The 22419-nt window shown below is 37.4% G+C and overlaps 1 protein-coding gene across 5 annotated transcripts in view; it reads right to left on the bottom strand.

Moving 5' to 3' along the window:
• LOC101169609 (brain-specific angiogenesis inhibitor 1-associated protein 2) overlaps positions 1 to 22419 on the bottom strand; it is a 48313-nt gene that overhangs the window by 9079 nt on the left and 16815 nt on the right. For all 5 annotated transcript variants that reach the window (XM_023957519.1, XM_023957520.1, XM_023957521.1 and 2 more), the window contains exons 4-6: positions 11353 to 11414; positions 10022 to 10093; positions 7489 to 7626 (exon numbers count right to left, since the gene is read on the bottom strand). In XM_023957519.1, the coding sequence (XP_023813287.1) occupies positions 7489 to 7626; positions 10022 to 10093; positions 11353 to 11414 (272 nt within the window). The remainder of the gene's footprint in view (positions 1 to 7488; positions 7627 to 10021; positions 10094 to 11352; positions 11415 to 22419) is intronic.

The following is a 22419-nucleotide window of genomic DNA, read 5'->3' as shown; positions in this document are numbered from 1 at the left end:
AGCTTTTATACATAATAAGAAAACCTTTTTCAACTTTAAACTAAAAGACTGTGAAGTCCTTGGATGACCACAAAGAACTTTAATAGAGGACTGACTATAACTGGAAGTGTGCCCATGAACTTCAAAAGTAAAAGACACAGAAGGAAAATTCTACCAAGACAAATGGACAAAATGCACATATCTTAGGCAATTTCAGCTGTTTCAGAGTGAGCTTTGACCACAGGTATCTACTAAAGGTTATGCAGCAGCAGTATTTTTCAGAACTAGAACTCACAACAATTTTGTATTTGTTTGATTTGTTTTTAAATGAGCAGTCAAATCTTCAGCAAACGTTTGAATATTTCTCATGAAGGATGAAAAAGAGCAAAAGAAAAAGACGGAACATTTATCCATGCCTGTGTTGCTGTTTACCAGCTTCACTTACTAATTAGGCGTCAAGAGCGAGAACAGAACACGACAACACTACTGAACAGACTAAATCAACGTAAGTGGAGAGAAGGGAGAAGTGGAGCGCTCACTGCTTTGACATGACCATCTGAATACATCTGTGAGGGGACGTGTGGAAGGTTTTGGAAAAAGTAGGAGCTTTAAATTTTGTGACAGTAGTAGGGGGATCGATTCTGGTCCTGTGGTTTTCCTGCTCTCCGCTAACTAATGCCGACCTCAAAGAAAATCTTCTGTTTCCTTGATTTGATCCAATCAATGAACTGTTCTGTGGAGAAACTGGACGGTTTGAAGTTATAATTTCGAATAATGTCTCAATCGTTTCATAATTCACTCCAGCTTTATGTCAATATAAAAGGACGGGAGCTATTGCGCTCCTCTTAAATGGACCAGACTTGGGAACAAAACCCAGTAAAAACTGTGAGATCGTTTCCTGTAGTGTCTGCTGCTGGTTCAGGGTGAAGATGAACATCATATTTTTTTTATATCTGACACATTAAGGGGTTGATGGAACGGAAAACGACAACTCCATTTATGATGGTCCCATGCTGAGATCAGCAACTTCTGGGTTCTCTAAGCATTAAGGTTTTCCCGGTTTTATGTCAAAGTGAATTCCATTAAAATCTAATCAACTGCAAAAACCTATGGTCTTCACTGAAAACAAAACAAAAAATTCAGATCCATTAAAGATTAGACAATTCAGCTTATTATTTCCACATAAGTCCAACTCACTGGCTGTTCTTCATCCCTTACCAAATTAAAGTTTGGACATTGTTTGTGGTGTCCCTCAGGGGTCGGTTCTGGGACAAATATTATTTATTTTATATATAAATTATTTATTTAAGGTTTCTAACAAATTACGCCTAGTTTTATTTGCTGACGATACAAATGTTTTTGTGATGGGGATGATCTGCAGCAAGTCATAGAAATTGTCAAGAAGGAGATGGAAAAACTGAAGCTGTGGTTTGATGTAAATAAACTTTAACTAAATTTAAGTAAAACAAAAATGATGTTATTTGGTCACCATAATGGTAAAAATATTAACATTGACATGCACATAAATGGGGTGAAAGTTGAAAGAATTTATGAAAATAAATTTCTTGGGGTCATAATTGATGACAAACTAACCTGGAAAGCATATATTGGGTACTTACAAACTAAACTATCCAGAAGTATCTCTGTTTTGAATAAAGCTAAACTGGTTCTGGACCACAAATCACTCCACGTTATACTGTACATTGGTCTTACCATATTTTTCTTATTGTTTAGAGGTTTGGGGGAACAACTATAAAACAACGTTACATTCACTTTCAATACTTCAGAAGAGAGCAATACGAATCATACACAAAGTCAATTACCTTGAGCACACAAATAAATTCTTCATACAATCAAAATTACTCAAATTTTATGATCTAGTAGAGTATTGTACCGCTCAAATAATATTCAAGGCCGAAAAAAATTTATTACCGAAGAACATCCAAAGGTTATTTATTAAAAGAGACGAAAAATACAATTTTAGGGGGAAATAAAATTCTCATACATAAAGCACGTACAAATAATAAGAGATTTTGTGTTTCAATTTGTGGAGTGAAGTTGTGGAACAGAACCAGTAAATTCTTGAAACAATGTCCAAACATAAAAGAATTTAAGTATAAATACGGAAATATGATCATTGATAAATATGTACAAATACAAAATAATACAGAACATCAGCATTTGTAAATCTGCATACTTTAAGAATACGTTTTGTTATTTATTTGCATGTTCTTTTGGAAATGAGAATTACATGTGCAGCTGTAACCAAATATACACTTGGGTAAGGCACTGGACTTTGCTGGTGGGAGTACTGGGTTTAGTTGGGAAAGTAAGGACTTAAGGTAAAGGGGGTGAGAGTTTATAAGATTTTTCTTCTTCTCACTCCCTTTTTGGACTTGTGTTTATATAATTTTGTCTTGTTTTTGTCTTATTTTGTTATTCCACACTTGTTTTCACTTGTCCAAAATAAAAAGGTTACTACTACTAAAGTTGGGCCAAAAAGATACTTATTCATTTTTAAATGAATCGTGTAATATACAGCAGAGATAACAAAAGAATGGAGAAAAGAGGACAAGAGCATGCAGTGCTGATTCAATATCAAGCCAAACCACAGCTGGACAAGACACCTGCTGAAATTTGTGGTCCTTGGCCACATCTCTGAATTTGCGACAGCGTAATGGTCCGTTAAAAAGACCATAACCAATGTGGCTGCTGCCCCCCTTTCCTCTAGAGTGGAATGAGACACTTGGTTTTTTGCCGTCTGACTCACAGTCTGCAAGCCTCTGCAACACCTCTACCCAGAGCTAATGGGAGCAGTTCAACCAGTGTGCACTCGCCTTTTGTCAGATCAACACGGCCCCATTCTCTGACTGCTCCAAAGGTCACCAAAGTAACCCAAGACAATGACTGCAGTGCGAAAGTCTCCTCTCAAACACAACCTGCTTTCGTCCCCAAGTGACCTCAGGTTACATTATCACCGGAAGGCCTTTTTTTGTTGCAAAGCTCAGCAAAAATTAACCTTGCGGTACATTAACTGAGCAACCTTTAAAGACCATTTTAATATCAGTTAACACACCAGCCGGCTCGTTTCCTGAGATGAAAGACAAATGTAAAATGAGCCGTAATCAAAATATAACATCCTTTTCTTGTTCTGCACCTTTTTCTTGTTTAACACCGGGGGGACATCACTCCACCCTTCTCTTCTGTAGGGTTATGATGTCTTTTATGGAGCATTACGTTTCCAAACTCTTATGGACAACAAATGCAGCAAACCTTGGGGGTTTTAAAAAAAAAAAAAGGGGAAAATATTATGATGCATTACCACAGAGATGACAGATTCTCCCTGCAGTTTCAAGCAGCTTAAATCTACCAGTTCATTTCCTGTTAGTTCATTTAGAGCCCTTTGAACTCAAACGCGTAGTAATGTGTCGCTCCAAGAAATGACAAAAACACCCACAATGCCTCTTATTTTACTTTTTTTTTTTTTGTATTGTACCTACATAACTAAACGCCTTGCTCTGCATGGTTGAATGAATACAACTCTGATAAAAAACTTTTCAATTTTATGACGAGGAGCTAAAAAAAAGTCCGGAGCTAATAAAGGACCTTGTGACATGAATTCTCAGAACAGAGCTCCGTCTCTCTTTGTCTAAACTTTCATTACCAGCATATGCAGTAGATAATAGTTTTTCTAGATAAATCCTTTTTCAATAGTGCTTTTGTGCCCTGCGAGTGATTAGCATTTGAGCAGACCCTTCCAATAATTGAGTTAGCTTTGTGGAAGTACGTCGGGCAGGAAGAAAGAAAAAATGGAAAGAGGAACATAGGCAGCTCACAATGAAATGTCCTATATATCCCACATTTAAAGGAATGTTTCTAGCTTGTAGATTGCATTGCTCAGCACTGGGCTTTGACGATTGCACTTGGTGCATTTTTATCCCTGCAGGGCTCCGACATAAACCATCAGAGAAAGCAAACAGTCTGAAATCGGAAAGAGGAGAACAGTAACAATAACAGAGTACATTATGAGCCTACAGCCTGATGAGCTCCTCCCTCTGCACAGATGGGTCCAAATGATCAGTGCTACAGACCCAAAGTGTGAGGAAATGCTGCAACTCCAATGTAAGCTGTGTGCATGCACTTATGATGCACCAAGAAAGAAAAAGATGCATCTGTGCCACGTTAACGCTTCGACGAAAGCACAGTTTGATGGTGATCTCATGTTGGTCTGAATGTGCCAGGCCAGAGAACTTGAAATGTTAGAATTCCTTAAGGGTTATAAAACTTTGTTTGGGTGCAGATCAAGCAAGCAAACACTAGTCCACATGTAAACTTAAATTTGATTCATGGGAAGAAAGTCTTACAGACTTGGTTTGCTTTAACACAGAATACTTAAAAGCAAAACAAGCACCTTCACCTCCTCAATACGTGATGTTTATTCAAGAAATATTCTGGTTTTCATTTATTTTGAGAGCTTATTTTTGATTGTTAGATTGTACACAGTTCTCATTTTAACACTGTTTTAACACTGTTCCCAAATAAATCAAGTTTGCTTCTGGGTTTATATCCAAAAAGTCACTTAAGATCTTGTCCCAATTAATCAACATGTTCCTTTAAGGCCACCGTGTGGATTGTGTATATCTATTTTCATTAAAAAAGCCAAAGAACAGGGATCTTTTTGATCAATTTTAAGTATTGGAAATGAGATACTTGATCATATTTTCTCTGATTATTTTGTTTTTTCCTTTTTAACAGTTCTTTATTTATCCTCCGTCTTCTTTAGAATCTGAATTCCAAAAACAGAAATAGTGTCCAATCTCATCAAACTCAAGTGTAGTCTTGACCCGACAACATAGCTTTGGATCCTTGTATAAAAACTTGGAACATGCAGTTGGTTTGAATGTTTGGTTATTGAGATGAAGTACTTTCTGGGGTTTAAAGTGTTATAGGTCAGAAGAGATTAGAAAACGTGTAGATCTTGTGGCCACAACATTATTTATTCTATGTTGTAGATGGTATGGATTTTTGTACTTTTTAGCTGGATGGAAAATCTTTACAATATGAAATTGTTGACACCACTTTCTTATTACAATCATACACAATTCAGTTTTTACCACAGAATATGCCTTTGTGTCAGAGTATTTCTCATATGGACTACATATTTGTGTTAGATGCTGACTTTCTTTTTGTTTTTATACGATTTTAATCGTTTCTTTTACAAAAAACATTGGGAATACATTTAAAAAAAAATTCCCAGTTAACAAAAAAAAAATACAAGAAAAATTAAAAACTTAGACGGATCTGCAGTAACTTGTCACTTTTGTTAGATTTACTGCCAAGAAGTTTTGCATTCTCTCACTGACTTTAAACTGTAATTCAAGTTAAGCTGAACTTTTCAAACTTGATGATACAGCATCTCTTCAAGCCATTTCTGATACAACGGAACAGACCTGATGTGACAAAGTAGTCAGATCAATCCAGCGGTGCTATGTCACCCTTTGTCAGGGCGTGCTTTTGCTTACATGTCCATGTTAAACTGAGCTGACAGAGGAAGCATTCTTTTTTTTCAAAAGTCGAGAAGTAAAAACAGCCATTTCTTACTTTGTGATCTCCAAAGTTTCTTTCCTGAGATTGTTGGTGGTGAACACACTTTACAGCGTTTCGGTAATAGCCCTGCAAGCCCCGACCTGCTAGTTTGACATTTTTTGCCTCCGTCTTTCCTGGCAGTCTAAATTCCAGCTCCTAGAAAAGCCTTAGTGGTCAGACTTTTGACATTTTCAGCCATGTCATTATTTTCAGTTTGACAGAAACACTGGCAAGCAGGCTAAACGAGTACACAGCTTCGCTTTAAAAATCCAATGCTGTGTGATGGAAATGTTTAAGTTTCTCCCTCGTGCTGTATACCCTTCATAAAAATGCCAAGGTGAAAAGTTTCTATTCTTGTTTGAGTAAAAGCTAGTGATCTGTTAGAAATTCAAAGCCACTGGTGCATGTAGCGAAAAAAAAAAGATCTAAAACTGTGTGCAACAAGCTCAGAAAAGAATCACAAAGACTTCTCAGAATTCTCAGTTTCTCACAGTAGAGACTCAAGCTTTCCTTATTTGATATACTGCTGCTGTATTTTCGTTCATTTTCCCAGGAATAAAAGAAATTCAGAGGCCTTAAGAGTCAGAGCCTCCTTTAATGTTCGTATATCCTTGTACGAACAGTTTTTAGTTCAAAGATAACTGTTTTTATTCATCTCACCCAAAGAGATACAGAATCATTTGCTTCTTTTCTTGTTAGCGGCCAAACACTGAAAACTAAATGTGACAGAAGTAATCAAAATATGTCTTACAGTGAAATCTCATTATGGATCCTCACTATGTATTTCACTTAAAGACCTGTAAGAGATTCTGCTGTTCACACAAATCAAAATACGGCACGAAAATCACAATATTTACTAAAAGACCCACTCAGATGAAAATCCTGTTATGGTGTTTTTAACATGTTCTTGGGGCATTTTTCCAATGATAAAGGACACAAAGAAAATTAAGCTTAAAATTGCATTTCTGAGTATTTCTTTCTTCAAATAGCTGTGAATCAAGGGCTGACGAAGCTATTGTGATTAATCCACTTGTAGACGACTAGATCCGTGTACGTCTTTGTTTTCCTCGTCTTAGCCGGCATCAGGACATAACTGTACGGCTGAATAGCTCCAATATTGTTATTGTTGCACCAGTAATGTTAGGTTGGGGTTATTGGGGTGTTAGCTAGAGGGAGAGCGTGTAAACAGATGGGTGACGGGAAGTGGGGGCGGGTTTACTCCGCGCCAACAGTCGTGCTTACAACTCAGAGCTGAATTTCTAATGCAGAAACTATTTACTAGAAAATGACAGTTTTTATTTTAACTTTTGCATAATCATAATTAAAAGGCCATTGGGAACACTTTAAAAATAGATCAAAAGATGATTGGAGAAGATCTTTAAATTAAGCGTTTCAGTAATTTCCAGAGACTTTGAAAAATAATTGCTATTTTATCCTTTGAAATGTTACAATACTTTCCGAACACGAAAATAATGAAGAAGTCATTTACTAATTAAACCATTTGTCAGCGACAAATGTTCCCAAAATTCCACAATGAAGTAACCATTGTGACACATCAGTGTATGAGGCTCATTTGTGTCCTCTCTGGGTAACAATTATTTTCTTTGTCAAGCATGTGTGCTTTTATGTACTTGTTGAATGTGTGTAAATGCTTAAAAAAAAAAAAAAACTGCAGAGAGCACGCAATTCATAATGCAACCTTCACTGTTTGCCTTCCCACTCAGGACACTTCTTTGCCTCTGCCTCCACCCCCATCTCTGCTGTGCTCTCTTCACTTCATAAGGAACAAAGAAAGTCCTTATTTTTTCCAAGACTCAACCACTATTGCATTTAATTTAGGATTTTGACAAACACGCATAGCGGTTAAATTACAGATTTTCAGAGTACCACTAATGGGATTTTATATTCCAAGAAGCAGCTCACCTGCATCTCTTTCTCGCCGTACTTCGAGGGGTTCTTGCTGGCTTGGCTCTTCCTGCGCAGCTTCTTCAGTTCGCCCTGGCACTTCTCCAGACTCTCTCCTTTGCTCTTATGTTCCATCTGGTATTTCTTCAAGGCGGCCTACATCAGGCAACAACAAGTGCACAAACACAGAATTAGACCTCTAGAATCTAGATGAAAGAACTGAAAAAATTAAAGAGGCTAAGAGATGAAAGATAACTTTTTTCTCTCTGAAATAGGAAACTTTATTCTTTTGGTGTTGAGATTTGATTAGATGGTAGAAATAACTTTGACAAATACCTTCACAGTTATGGTGCAATACTGCAGTCCCCCCTTTCTCCATCCAAATTCAGCGAGGCCAAACAATTTGTTTGCATCCTAGCAGCTATGTCACAGAAACACCCACAGGAGTCTGAGTGTATGGTGCTGTAATGCTGATTTGTGTGAGCGGGGTTTGTTTTGACTTTTTCAAAAACTCTAAAATCTCCCTCCTAATTGAACAAGCACTTCCTATTGTCTTATAAAAGCCTCATATGTGTCCTCAAGCTGTCTTCTAGGATTGAAATGACATCAACAGTCTGTGATGAACAAGCACTCGTTCATCACATTCAAACATGGGGGGGGGGATAAATAAAAAAATTGATTGCACAAAATTTAAAGTAATTAGTCCAACTATTAAATGCATTTAGTTAACATTTGCTGTTTTTTTTAAATTTTTTGACAAGGACTTCTTTATTTTCGGGCTTCATCAGCTCTGTTGCCATAGTAACTGTATGTGAGAGAAAGCTCATGTTGTCTCTGTGAAGCAAAATTGGAAGAGGACAGCTCATAAAAGGAGTTCAAAACCAATATTGGCATTATACTAGACGACGAGAGTATAGGCCAGTGTTCTCACAGTACTCGGAGAAGGATCATAAAGGACGCCATTTACTTCACTGCGAGATCATGACCCTTAAAGCATTTGGACTTATAAAGAAATGTCAAGATGGAATTACTGTAGTGCACTGGTTTGGGGCTGGACTATATTAAACAATTTTTTTAAAGACTGAACACTTTTGGGAATAAGAAACAAAAAAAAAGACTAAATCCTGTGATAAATGGCAGTTTTGTCTGTAAATCCCTTCAAGATCTCCACAACAGTGATCTTGCATTGAAACCACAAAAAAAAAAACCCTATTATTGTCCATCTGTTTTAATTATTATGGCCTCTTGTGGTGATTGACATGCTCTGAAGCACTGGGCTTCAGTTACCAGGTTTGCACGCCTTTGTGGCCCAAAAACAAAGGCGTTTGCACAAAAAAGTGAAGATCTGAATTGGTTAAAAACTTAGAGTAGGCCGATTATAAATTGGATTTCACTGTAATTAAGTGATTGCTAACAGTGGGGAACTATATTTTGAAAATGAACAAAAAAAAAAAAAAAAAAGAAAAGTTCAAGCTAACCCCAGCTGAACAATGCTGCACATGGAGAAGATGAATTCTCAAAACATCAATGGCTAGCTTTCAAGTCAGCTGAAGCTGCTACTTACAGGAAATTAATGAGCTGCTTGCTGAAGATGCAACTGTAGAGGTGGCATCTTTCTGCAAAATCTTTAGTAAAACCACTAAACTTGTGGAAACAGCCTGAACTTTACAGACATAATTTCAATACATTAGAAAAACATAAAGACTGTTTTGCCCTTTGAGAGATGTAACCTTGAATCGTTCATTGCGAAGCGCTGAAATATCGAATAAAGTAGGAATAATAGGTGAAAACAAAACTGCAAAGATCTGAACTAGACATTGGTTTTTAAATGTACATAGACATTTTAGTACAAATCCAATGTCACAATATTCAAAGTATATTTTTTAGAAACGTTTAAACCAGTATTTTATATTTTAAAAAAGCTGCTTTAACCTCTGTAATCATCAAACAAAGTTGTCACAAATTAATGCAAGATATCACATTAAATCAGCTTTTACTTGTATAAAACCAAAGCTGCTGACTTATTGTCATAAATGTCATGTTTACCTGCTCTCCTGCATGTTTTACATTCCTTTATGCCTTTTCTATTTCTCAAGAAGGTCTAGATGCGCAACAGGGTTGCTGAGAAATGTTGTGCCTTTTTGTAAAGGACAAAATTCACACAACAGAGCAACAAGAGGGCTACATCCATGCAAACCAAAAGGGCTGGGAGCACGGCGCAGCTCATAAATATCACGGCTGCTTCAACAATGTAATAAAGGCCACGTTACCCCATCCCCCAAAAACAACGCACAACACAACTGCTCTACACTCAGGCTGCAACCCACTCATTCTAAAGATATCCCATTAAGACCCACACTGCAGCACTTACTCCTATACCAACACTCCACGAGGGGCTTATTATAATCAGTCTAACCCTGACAGATGAGCATACACCAAATGCTGCAGAGACAGAGATTCCCTTAATCTCCTGTTATCACTTGATTCAAAATAAACTGGAAAGAAGCGTTGGTTTGTGTTGCTCTTTGTGTTTGCAGATCCAGATACTTACAGTTAGATATCGGGCATCCAGCTCAACTTTCCTCTCCAGCTCGGACAGCAACTCATTGTGGAAGGATTTCAACTGGGGGGAAAAATTATAATTAGGAAAATTTTATTTGTGGATTCTCGAAATAAACACTATTTCCAATTCTTTTACATTAATCATTGTCAATACAAAGCAGTTTTCTGACATCTACAGCAAAGTGAATCTATGAGTATAAAATAGACTATCAAAATATCAGACAGTTGCTCTCAGTTCACGTCAGGTCTGTAACACTACAATGTTTAAATTATGAAACTATTTTTGAGCCGAATCTTTAAAAAACATTTTTTTTTTTCAAAGAAAGGAAAATCATTTGACTGAAATTATAAAGGAAGTAAGGGTGATCAAGGGTAATCAATGAATCAATTTACACCATCAAACCAGATGGAGGCAGGTTGTTAATCAAATTGACCTATATTGAAAAATTGTTACAAAATGAGATAAATCGGTATTGGAAAATATCATTTGGATTGAGATAGAGTACGATTATTTTACTATAACGTAAAAATGACAGTGTGTCATCACAGCGAACAACTCGCGTGATGGCAGTAAAAAAATGATCAAGCCATCCAATGTGTGGAAAAACTTAGCAAAGACTTTGTATTATTTTGATGTGGAAAAACAAGAGGGGGCTGAACTTTAGGAAACTAAAAAGTGAATGGATTTGCCATTAATTCTTGTTTACTTGTTTGTTTGGACACATATTTATTTTACACTTAATTATCTTGTAAGAATCACAAGGAATCTGGAAAATTTCCCCTGCAATGTTCAATACCTAGGTATTCATCTCTGAGTCACACTGGTTGAATTTTTGGCTAAAGATGTACTGGATTGATTTTAGGTCAGAGAATCGGATCGAATCGAATCGTTCAAAGTGAACCAACATCAACTATGAATCGGATCAGCAACAAAAAATTATGATGCGAATCGAATCTTTTAGACAACATCTACCTGTTTTTAATAAATAGAAAATGCCAATATTATGAAAAGAAAATCCAGAATAATCTTATCTTTCTTGTTTACATGATGACACTTTTCATCTGTGTTTGATCAATTTGAGGTTAGAAACATTCAATTCATTAATTTGAGTGATGAGGAATCAAGGACGTGTAAGAAAATAGTAAAATACTGAGAAAATTGATCTTCGAACATCATGTACTAAAATCTCACAATTAAACTAAAACAAGCTGTTGTCATAATACTCTGTTGTTCCATCTAAGTCTATTGTTAAACCATTTCAATAGATGACAAAGATGAATAGAGAAAAGGCGAGGCATATTTGGGATCAGAATACCAACCATCTCCTCTAGCTGCACTTGGATCTGTCTGTGGACTTCAGCCATCTGGAACAGCACATCCCCTACATACAGAGAGAAAACACATGAATACTCCACCACACCAGCAGATAAAGCAGAGAGGAGCGGGGGACTGATGGAGTTAAGAGAGTGTAGGAGAAAGCTTGAGGGGATAAAAACAACTTAACGTGCAGAGCCCATGCAACAAGCACATGATGAGAACTTGAAAAAAAAGAATAATTATCACACGGAAAACAAAAATACATTGAATAAAGGAACAAGAGAAAATGACGGGTTTGGTGACACTGATGTCTTTTAAAAATGCTGCAAATTGCCTTTTAGAATTAAAACTTCAATGAAGACGTTAATAAAAAAAAAAAAAAAAAAAAAAAAAAAAGAGTAGAACAAATATTTTCTATGTCTGAGATGTGTTAAAATAATACTACAAAAAAATCCAATATAGTACAAGCTCTAATTTAAGAAGGTTTATGTTTTTATTTTTATAGTGGAAAAAATATTTGATTTGAAGAAATGGTGGTTTTTCATTAAATAACTTTTTATTTTAAAATGACTGCAGAGCGCAGACATAAACCTAGAGCCTAATCATTGGCTGTACATAAGTGTGACATCACCAAAAGATAATAGCTTACTTCCAGCTACAACAAAACGTCAACTCAGTCGCCATTTTTCTGCAATGTTGGAGTAAGTTAGCAGTGATTGGTCCGAGTTGGTCTGAGTCAATGTTTCTATGGCAACCACTCTCGCCAATCAGGAGTGAGCTTGTTTGAAGTCCACACCTTTAACACTTGAAAGCGGGCTTGAGACAATCTGTTAATCAAACGTTCGAGGTGGCGGTCAGCAAGCATCATATATTTATTATAATGTATGACAGTAGTAATGGCTGCCTCTGCACTCTTGTTTGAGTGTGGAAAAACCTAATTATATGCTAAATTAAGGGATTAATAAATACCACGAAAGCAGGAAACTTTTTTGCTGAATCTTATTAAATGCACTGACATCTGCTATCATTTTATTTTTTTTTAGTAACTATCTATTAACATTTTCAAGTTTTGGTCCTTCAGAAGAAATTAACAGTCTGCTGCTGAACTGTGGATGAGACTTTAGTGTTTGCCTCAATACTCCAGTTACTCTTATTTTAGTTTAGTTTGGCCTTGTGTGCAGGTCTCAAAAAAGGCACTGTATGCTCTCAAATCTGTCCCGTAAAAAAGTTCAAAGATAGATTTTCATTTAAACAAAGCTAACGATGGAAGAAAAAAAGGCTTATTTTGCAAAGGTGTAAAGGAACGGCTAAAGGATCTGTTTTGTGGCAATTTGACTAAAGCATGTCAGAAATGTTACTAAGACATCATAAAATTAGATTAACTCATGGAGGAAGTTTTTAATTTATTCCCAATTTAAAAAGGTCATCAAAAGAAATGTTTAAAAAGAAGGCTCATGCAGGGAGTGAACTTTATTTTGTCTTATACCTACAAGCTGCTTCTTCTGAATATGCAGTGCATGGTCAAAGAGGAACACAAAGAGCCACACTGAGCAAACAACACAAACACATAGAGACCTGGTGGAAAGACATTGTGAGAAAAAACATGGACAGAAAAATGAAAGACTTTTTTTTTTTCCAGTACAGAACAAAGCCCTTCAGCTCAAACATATTGCATTTTGTATTACTTGGCTTAAGGGAGTAGGGAATGAAGAGTTCAGAAAGAAGCTGCATTGCAAAACTAAAATTAAGATGACACATCACAATTTCACAGAATCTAAAAAGATGGAGCAAAGCTGCAACACATATGACACTGATATCTAAAAAGATGCGGGCAAAGAAGGTTAAAGGTTATGTTTTTTAGGCACTTTTTTCCTCCTGGGTTATTTCAAACTACCCTCTTGTGTTCTCTTTTGAATGCTGATCTTGCCTTAAGAAGCTCCGTAAGTGAAATCGGAGCTTTAACTAAAGGAGTGCGCACTATTTTTCCCTCGCCAAAGGGTTTTGGAGGGGTCCTCCTCTGAGCTGACAAACTCAGTATAAACACTGAAGTGATTGTGACAGAGCTGTCCTTAAGTGCATGTGGGGGACAAAGGTTGGAAGCAGATGGCTGTAACTCCTGACCATTTAGGGAAGTGAAAAATGCAAGACAGAATGAACATCCTCTCTAAGAAAACTTCTTAGTTTCTTAAAGCAAATAAACTCACATAAAGAGCCACTCTGATGAAAACTGTGTTTTTAACATAATCTTGTGGCATTTTTCTGATGATCGAGGGCATATGTTAAGAAAATGAAGCTCAAAATTGCATTGTAGAGTATTTCTTTTTTCAAGTTGTTGTGAAGCAGGAGCAGACACTTGAAAAAGAGCTTGTTTGTGACGTAGAAAATTCAATAAGCGGGTTGCAAGCTCCCTGCTCCGATCCATGTACGCCTTTTTTTTTTCCTCGTCTGAGGTGGCATCTGGCTCAAAACAATACGGCTGGATAGCTCCAGTATCCTTCGTCATTTCTGTTTCACCAGTAAAGTTAGGTTAGGAGTGTGAGGGGCTGTAAACTAGCAGGAGAGTGGGTAAACGGAGAGCTCTCAGCACCCAAGAGGGGAAAGAAGGGGAGGGGTTGAACCGTGCCAATGTCCTGCCTACAACTCAGAGGCGATGAATTACTGATGCTCTAAAGAAAACTGTCCTAGGAAACGACATGTTTTTTGATTTTGGCTAAAAATTGTATAATCGTAATTAAAGGACCCCTGGGAACGCTTTGAAAATAGATAATAGGACTATCTTGGTGAGTCTATAAACTACTAAACCAGAAATGACGGTAAGTAACACATGCAAACAAAGTCTAAAAGGACCTTACCTCACCAAAAAAGAAAAAACACATTTGAGATGCAAAAGCAAAAACTTTAAGGCAGGATTGTTGGCCCTATTTGCCATATCTCACCCTAGATACCCTCATCTATACCCAAGATGTCAGACCTTGTACCCATGTGGCAACTAGTGCACTGACATTATGCCACACGGGAGGAGAAAAGCAGGACAAAGCATGCTGTCTGCTCCCTACAGAGTTGCTAAGCAGCTTACACATCGCTGATCACATCCCTTTGAGCTTAAAAAACCTCGTCACTGTGTTGGCTATTTCAGCTAGCATGATCTATTAACTAATAACTGTCCATACTGGGCAGCAGACGTCACAAACGTCAGAAAAAGAATGGAATTTTTTTTTGGAGAAGCAATAAGGGGAAAAAAGCCATTCACTTCGCAGGTTCACAATGCCAAAGCTCATCAACAATGGGGGGGGGGGGGGGGGGGTGTACGGACAAAGAAAAGAAAAGATTTCACACCTAAGAGATGCAAATGGTTACCATGGCAATTCATATCCAATAGCTCAAAATCATGGAAAATATCACACGCAACCTTTTAAGCAATTTTAGGCGTCACACAAGAGAATCTGATAAGAATGGGAGAAAACTTGAATATGTTTGAAGACGCAACCTGTGAGACTTCATAAAAAACCTGTCAAAGGAGGGACGTGACAGATATTTGAGCACATTTTGATGCAAGTACCCATCAAAACAATCAAAACATGTTCACAAAAAGGGGCACAGACACAAAGAAAACAACATTACTATCAATATTCCCCAGCTCACTTGAACCTCGCCTGTTTTTTCAAGGTTGAGAGAAAACAATAGCTCTTTTGTTGAAAGGTGAGCTCAGGCTGATCTGCACCTGCAGCTCTGCAGCAAGCAGCTACAGGCCTGCCAGCTTCCAGAGTCAAACGAGGAAGCATGCTCTCTGGAACTTGAGTGCACACGAACAGACTGTCCCTTGAAGTATGACATCGGGTAGTGTAGAGGCATCGAGTGCTTGTGTAACAGCAGCAAAGCAACACCCACACAGGTGGAGAGAAGGAGAGAGAGAAACAAAATAACAAAATGTGGGCTATCGAGTAAAAATAAATAAAAATAAAAAGTGGAAGTATGCAAAGCTGAGAGAATAAGAGTTGTTGCTGTAGTGAAAGAATGGAGGTGGATGGAGAGACACTGAATCACTGCGATGAAGGTCAAAACCAGATTCACTAAGGGGTTGTTATGGAAGCAGGATTGTAGTAGGGTCGTTGCCATGGGAGAAACTGAGAGATGAGGAGCGGTTGTTGTAAAATGCTTTCCAACGCTCTCCTCACTTACTATCAGCTATCATTGCATCAGCGTGCACACTTCCCTGAGGAGAAGACTGGTCCACCTGGGGATTTTGATGCTCAGTGGTGTGCACGAGCTCAGCCTCAACAGGATGTTAATGCCTCCCTGCCTCCCTGCCTCACTGCCAAGTCACAGGAGAAACAAACAAGTGGGCTAGCATAATGGAGCAGCGGGATAATATGCAAGACACAGGTAACAGCTGTGACTCAGCCCCAAGTCTGTTTAGATACTGTGTGGAACATAATAATCTTCATTTTTTATTATTTAATCCAACCTAAAGTTGACGATTCCTGCTCAAATTCCCTCACACACCATTTTACAAGTTTAGCAAACTATCAAATTCTGTTTAAACTCTTTCCTCCATCATCACAGAAGAAATCTACTATTTATGAAACGCTGCTAAAATTGGAAGCTCGGGCCATCGCATCTTTTCGCACAAGTTTTTCCAGCAATGGTGCCATACATGTAGGCCATCATGAAAGGTTTAAAAGGAGAACTGTGCAGTTGCCACACAGAAGTAGGTCAGAATGCAGTTTACCAGTAATCTTGACATTAATTCTAAGGCAGCAGAAGAAAATATCCAGCGTGTTCTAACCAAATTGGAGCAAAGCAAATTAAATCCTAAGTAATTTGTTTTAAGCAAAATAAAATATATAGTGTGAGTTTCAATTTTAGACTGAACAACATAAAAGAACGACCAAACAGCAAATATGATATGCAAAGAAATTATGTGAACGGTAATGAAAAGATGCAATACCTGTTCTGAATACACAGTACTTTGCATTGGAAAAATTATTGTAATATTAGAAAACTGGACACAAAGACCTATCAGTAAATAAAAACTTGGAGATTTAAGCACAGACATAAATGTTGTAAACTGACGCAGGTGTGGTTCAAATTTGGTTTTTGATGCCAATTATTAACCCCAGTCGTCTGGTGGATACCTTTTTTGTTTAAACTTTTACATTTTACTCTGCACACACAGGTAAAACTCCATATAAAGCAACTCTCACACAGCCCTCGGCCGTGCGTGTTCAAGCGACTACTATTAATGAAAACCATGTATATGCGCGTTTCGGGCTTCTGCGTTCAAAACCGACCGTTGTCGGGTTCTACGTAAAAACTCACGGCCATTGAACGTGTATTGAAAGTTAAACCAGGTCAAACTTTGACCAGTCAGGGACTGGGATTTGTTAGAAACAATGGTTGATGTCTCTTTAAATTAGTGCAAAGTGCAAATAGTTTAAAGGTTGATCATTGAGGAGAAATGAATAATTGCAGTTTGCGCCATGCTGAAATTTTATGACACCAAATCTTTCATATATCGGAACAGAGTTATAAAGGGAAAACATCTGGAGCAAGATTCACGAGATTTGCCCCACTTTGACATTTTATGGCAAGCCTCTTAACTGTGGGTGGCAAACATGCGCTAATAAAGAAAAAAAAGAAGATGTCCCTGCATGCCTGCTTGTCCAGTGTGAACACTACAAGGCTAAACATACCTTTAAGAAGGCGCTTCACACCCCAACTGTAAACACTGCTTAAGAAGTTACCAACCAGAAAAGAGTAAAACGGATAAATTCATTGAAAAAAAAATACGAAAAAAGGTTTCATCAAATAAATGAAGGGTGTTGAAGCCTAGAGCCAAACATGGTCGTCAGTAAGTGATAGATTTGCTGCCTAGCAACAGCATTACAGCACATTGTTGTGGTCTATGGGCTAAGGCATCTCATGTTTATTCACCTCTGTAATTCCCTGATATTCTATCACTTTGAATTCACCTCATTTTATTTCTCATGTCAAACTTGTGCTACACCCCATCCCCAACATACGTGGAACGTTTTGTGTAGTTGACGTAAAATAGAAATTTTATATTTCTTTTCTTTGCAAATTAATTAAATGAAGGGCATTGGCTTCCCATCATGCCTTGCATGTTTCAGAAATAGAGCAGTAGAAGGCAGGGACCCCAGGGATGGTGGCACCGAGCTAAGAAAAGAGTTCCTCTGCTCTCATTTAAACAGGGACAGGTGCTGGAGGAGAAGGGAGGTGGGCCACATTGGAGAAAGACTGACAGAGACGAAAAACTGAACTCCTGCCCGAGTGTGTGTGCGTGTCTGTGCTCATTCAAACACATCATTCCAGGGTTAACACCATCTGCAGGTGCCAACCTTTTGCTACAAACAGATGACTTGTCATTTAACATTATAAGCAGCATCCATTTTTGACAGGAAGTGTAAAGCTCAGGGCCAAAATCCATTAAGCCCCAAAAGAATGGAAATAATGCAACACAAGTTCTGGAGGCGATTCTTGCCTCACTGTGTTTTAATATTGCTAATGCATTTTATTTCCCAAAAGGCGTGTTTTTTTGCTGAATCAAACATGTGTTATTAAAACATGTTGATTAGCAAAGTTCCACCAGTTGTTAAAAAAGAGGAAGGAAAATTTGATTTCCTCTGGCGGAGAAGACAAAACTGCAAGCACATCTTGTCCAACATGCTCAGAGCAGACTAATTGGCCAAGTGGTCCAGGAGGAGCCAATGTTATTGCTTAGAAGGGAGGGAATACTGCCAATATAAGATAAAATACAAATGGACCATTCAAATAGATTAACATTTGATTGAGTGATGAAGCATCCAAAAGTGAAAAATGTCTTAAAGGAAGCAACTTTACTAGATCTTAGAGCAGTGGTGGGCTGTCTAATAATCAACTACTGCTAAAGCCAGACAGAATTTTAAATATTTTCTATAAAAAGCATCCCTATATTCTTTTTGAAATGAACAAAACTTTCCATACAGTTGATTGTTTGGCTTTGCTATGTGCAGAAGTTGACCTGACTCAGCTTTAATTTGCATTCCAGCAGGCATTTCAGAAGCTGTTTGACTCCAATTAGCGCTCTGCATAGGAAAGGTCTGGAGTACCATGACCCCTGGGAGACTTTGTTTAGATTCTACCTGTCGATGACTGAGCCGCAAGCAGGAAAGCTTACAGAGTTCTAAAGAAACTCCTAATTACTTTGATAAGGCAGTGGAGAATCAGTGCTACTGTTCACTATGACCAGGTGGATTTAAGCCAAGACAAAAAAAGATATAGGCCAAACATTTCTAATCTTTTTTTTTTATTTTATTACATGAAACAGACCTTACAATTGCTTTCACTTTAGCTGGCAGAATTTTAGAGAGTGTGGGGCATTATATATAAATGTATCAATCATTTTTTGACAATTTAAAGGTTACAACAGAGTGTGTACCTGAGTTTGATTTATTAGTATGAGCTACACTGTGCACATTGTACCAACTACAAAAGCTAAACAACAATAACAGCTAAAGCCATTGCAAATGTATTCATAAATCCACTTAATGTTAAAAAAAATTGCATTTATGAAAAAAAGAATTTCCCAACTGTTACCCTTTTTAACTGTTTAAACCAGGGGTCTGCAACCTGCAACATTTACAGAGCCATTTGGATTGATGTCCAACTGACCACAACCCAGTAGGAGCCACAAGCGTTACATCACCCTTTCGAAAAACAAAACACTGCTTTGCGCTACAATTATTAAATTAAACAAGTTTTTTTGGCATACATTAAAACATACATAGAAAATAGCCTTCATTATAAAAGTTCATAACTTTTGTGCTTTTGTACGAAGCCCATTGAGACGACTGTTGTGAATTTGGGCTATACGAATAACATTGAATTAAATAGAATTTTGACAGAGGTTTAGATGATTTCTTTTCAAAATAAAAAAATGTCGGAAGTTGTTTAAAAACAAAAACTACAGTTTATTATACCATTGTTGGTGTAAGTCGCAAATTTGTAAATCTAAAATGAAATCAAAGCTACTTAAGTGACCCTTACCATATTTTTCAGATCATAGAGCACACTAAAAATCCTTGATCTTTTTTTTTTTTCAAAACTAGAAAATCTGCTTTATAAACTAGCGTGAATTATGGTCATCTTTATTGACCTTAAATGGTTTTATATGGTATATACCACTCAAATATCTGTCAAAGTGTTTTAGTATGACTTTGATAAATTACAGTCGCACCTCTAGATGGGTTGTTGGAGCATCATGGCATAGTCAGGTGCCTCAGGAGTGATGTGCTTCAACTGTTTGTGAATGAGGTAAATAAAGTTTGACCTATCTGACTGTTGTGTTTGGCTTGATTTGTCTTGTAGTCTTTTCCTTTTCTTTAACCAGAGATCCAAAATGGAGAGGTAAAATAGCCACATATAGCTCTGGAACCTCAGGTTGAAGACCCCTGATTTCTATAGTTTAGCATTTAAACCAGCTTTGCCGCTGCTGGGGTTGTTAATTGTTTGAATCTACCCTTTGAATCAGAATAGATGGTAGCTGGTTAGGATGAGAATTCCAATTTCTCTTAGGAAAGCTTGGAAAGACACAACTGTCACCAAAGGAGTAAGTGCTGACTCCTTCTACATGAAGGAGATGAAAAAAAAAAGGAGGTTGGCAGATTCAGTAAAAGGGAAGGCAAAGAGTGAAAAACCAGGGAGAGAGCAGGTGTGTATAAGCGTTAGCATCTATGTGCATTTATGTGTGTGGGTGGCAAAGTGACAAGCGATGATTAGCCCAACCAGAGGAGGATACGTGGGAGGAAGTGTGTGGGAGTAGCGGGGCTGGCGGGAGAAAGACTGTCTCCATCTCTTAAGGCAAAGATACACATACAAGTGGATTAAAAGAAGACTCAAACACAGAGATGCCACAAGGCTAAAGCACAGTCCATGCATGCAACCATCTAAAATGCATCCAGTGCATGCATGGTTACAACATAAAATAAGGGAGCACAGTTTGTTGCGAAAGAATGAGTTAGGATGCAAGATTTGGCATGATGCAAGTTGATGTGTGACAGAAACACTTTATTACAAGGCCCTTTCAGCCATTGCTTTAACCAATGTGTGTCAAAGACTAGTAAAAAGAAAAATAAATAAATAAAGGGAAATCGAGAGGGGGGGGGGGAATGAGATGGAGAGCAGCTGGAGACTCAGATGTGTAGGCGGGGCCGTTTGCAACCCATCTCTTTCAGAGCCTCTGAAGAATTAACAGGCTTTAAAGAAGTGCAACAACAACTCCAACTACTACATGCACCTTTAAGTGAAACTGTGAACAATTACTGAGAGGCTGAGTCTCAGTATCTGACAGGGAATTAATGATCGAACCTCTTAAAAGGGGATTTCTTCATTTGCTCACACATTTAGAGCTTATTTGATCTTTTTCCTTGTTAAACTGAATAAATAAAGCAGCGTTGTCGACATTTATTTTGAAAAAGTCATTATTCTTTTATTTCCTGTTGTTCCTTAGTCATGTTTGCTCTGTGCTTTGTTGTCACCCAAACAGGAAATTCTGGGCAGTGATTTGACTGGAGGCCAGGATATTCCAACTGACCTCTGGGTGAGAACTTAAAAAAACATGCAAACAGGTGAGTGGAATTTTTTTTAAACTAATGCTCCTCTTGGGAAAAGCACTGAAACGCTGGCCATACAGGCTGAAACGAAACATTCGGACTGAAACTGCAGTTCCAAAGCTGGTAATATTTAGGTTCATGTTTTTATCCTTCTCACCTGTTGACACATTCACTAAACACAATTGAATATTCCTTGAAGAGAAGTAAAATTTCTGTTTGGAGCACAAAACACAATAAATAGAAGTACCTAAACAGCTATATTTGACTAGTATTCCTTTTTTGTGAATAAGAGAATTAAAAAAAAATATTTTGTTCAAAATAATACATTGCACGAGCAAAACATTTGCTTTTGAGCAGCAATGCATGTAAAATCCATTCAAGAAAAAAAAACGTCTTTGTTGAAAGAAGCTGATAAGGATTTTTTTGGGGGGGAAAAATAGTTGATGAACCCAAAGAGTGGGTCATTGAAATGTCTACTCCATTCATCTTCCTTCAGGCAAAGTAGGACTGTTTTAGCCTTGTGGCCTCTCTGTGTTTGAGTCTTCTTTTAATCCACTTGTATGTTTATCTTTTTTTTTTTTTGAAATCATGGGAAAGAAAAACTTTCCACACTGATATAAACCATCATCAACTGAGATATGAGCACATTTTTTAGCCTGTTTACTAAACCCTAGGCACTTATGTTCCATAATATCTGCAACTAAGGTTCAATAATACAATAGTACAACAGCAAATGTTGAAATCAATGAAGATTCTCACAGATAAAAGAACAATGAATAAAGCATCCAGCACATGTCAGCCCTATTTTCTGGGCTACAGAAAATTAATAGCAGGTCTTATTTCCTCTAAATCCACACAGGACCTTTCAAATCAACAGCTATTTATATGGAGATTGTGTTGTTAAAAGAGATACTGGTGCAAGGGGAAATTTTTTACGACAGCTCCTAAATAATTCACTTTTTAAAACGGGGTTGTAGCAAACAAACGGAGACACCATGACTCTAGTTACCAAACCACTCAATCATCGCATCTTCAGATGCAGTGTTTGTGATTAGACGTCTAAATTCACCTAATTGACATGACTGTCACATGAGCAAGAAAGGATACAACTGTGATAAGGTAGATTTTTTTTAGCTTCCGATCCTCAGCACATTTGCATGTAAAATGCTTTAACAAACTGAAAAACTGCTATCCACAACTCTTTCCTCATCTCGGTTACCTTAAAAGCCTCTTCAGGCCTACACAATCACAATTTCAGCTTTTTTTTCCAACTCTGTTTCAGTCCCAGAATAAGAATGCATGGACATTTATTGTTTCATCAAAATAAAAGCCATTTGTTCTCACTCATTAGTTTTTTCCAAAGCATTTTACAATGAACCAGTTTATTACTATTGCTATGGCTTTAAAGTTCTCTAACACTACTATAAAAAAAAAGAGGCAAAAAAAGTTTGGTTTATT

Source organism: Oryzias latipes, chromosome 8 (genome assembly GCF_002234675.1).
Source record: "Oryzias latipes chromosome 8, ASM223467v1".
NCBI lineage: Eukaryota > Metazoa > Chordata > Actinopteri > Beloniformes > Adrianichthyidae > Oryzias > Oryzias latipes.
Note: the sequence above shows the minus strand (reverse complement) of the source record. Positions and strands in the feature narration are given on the sequence as shown.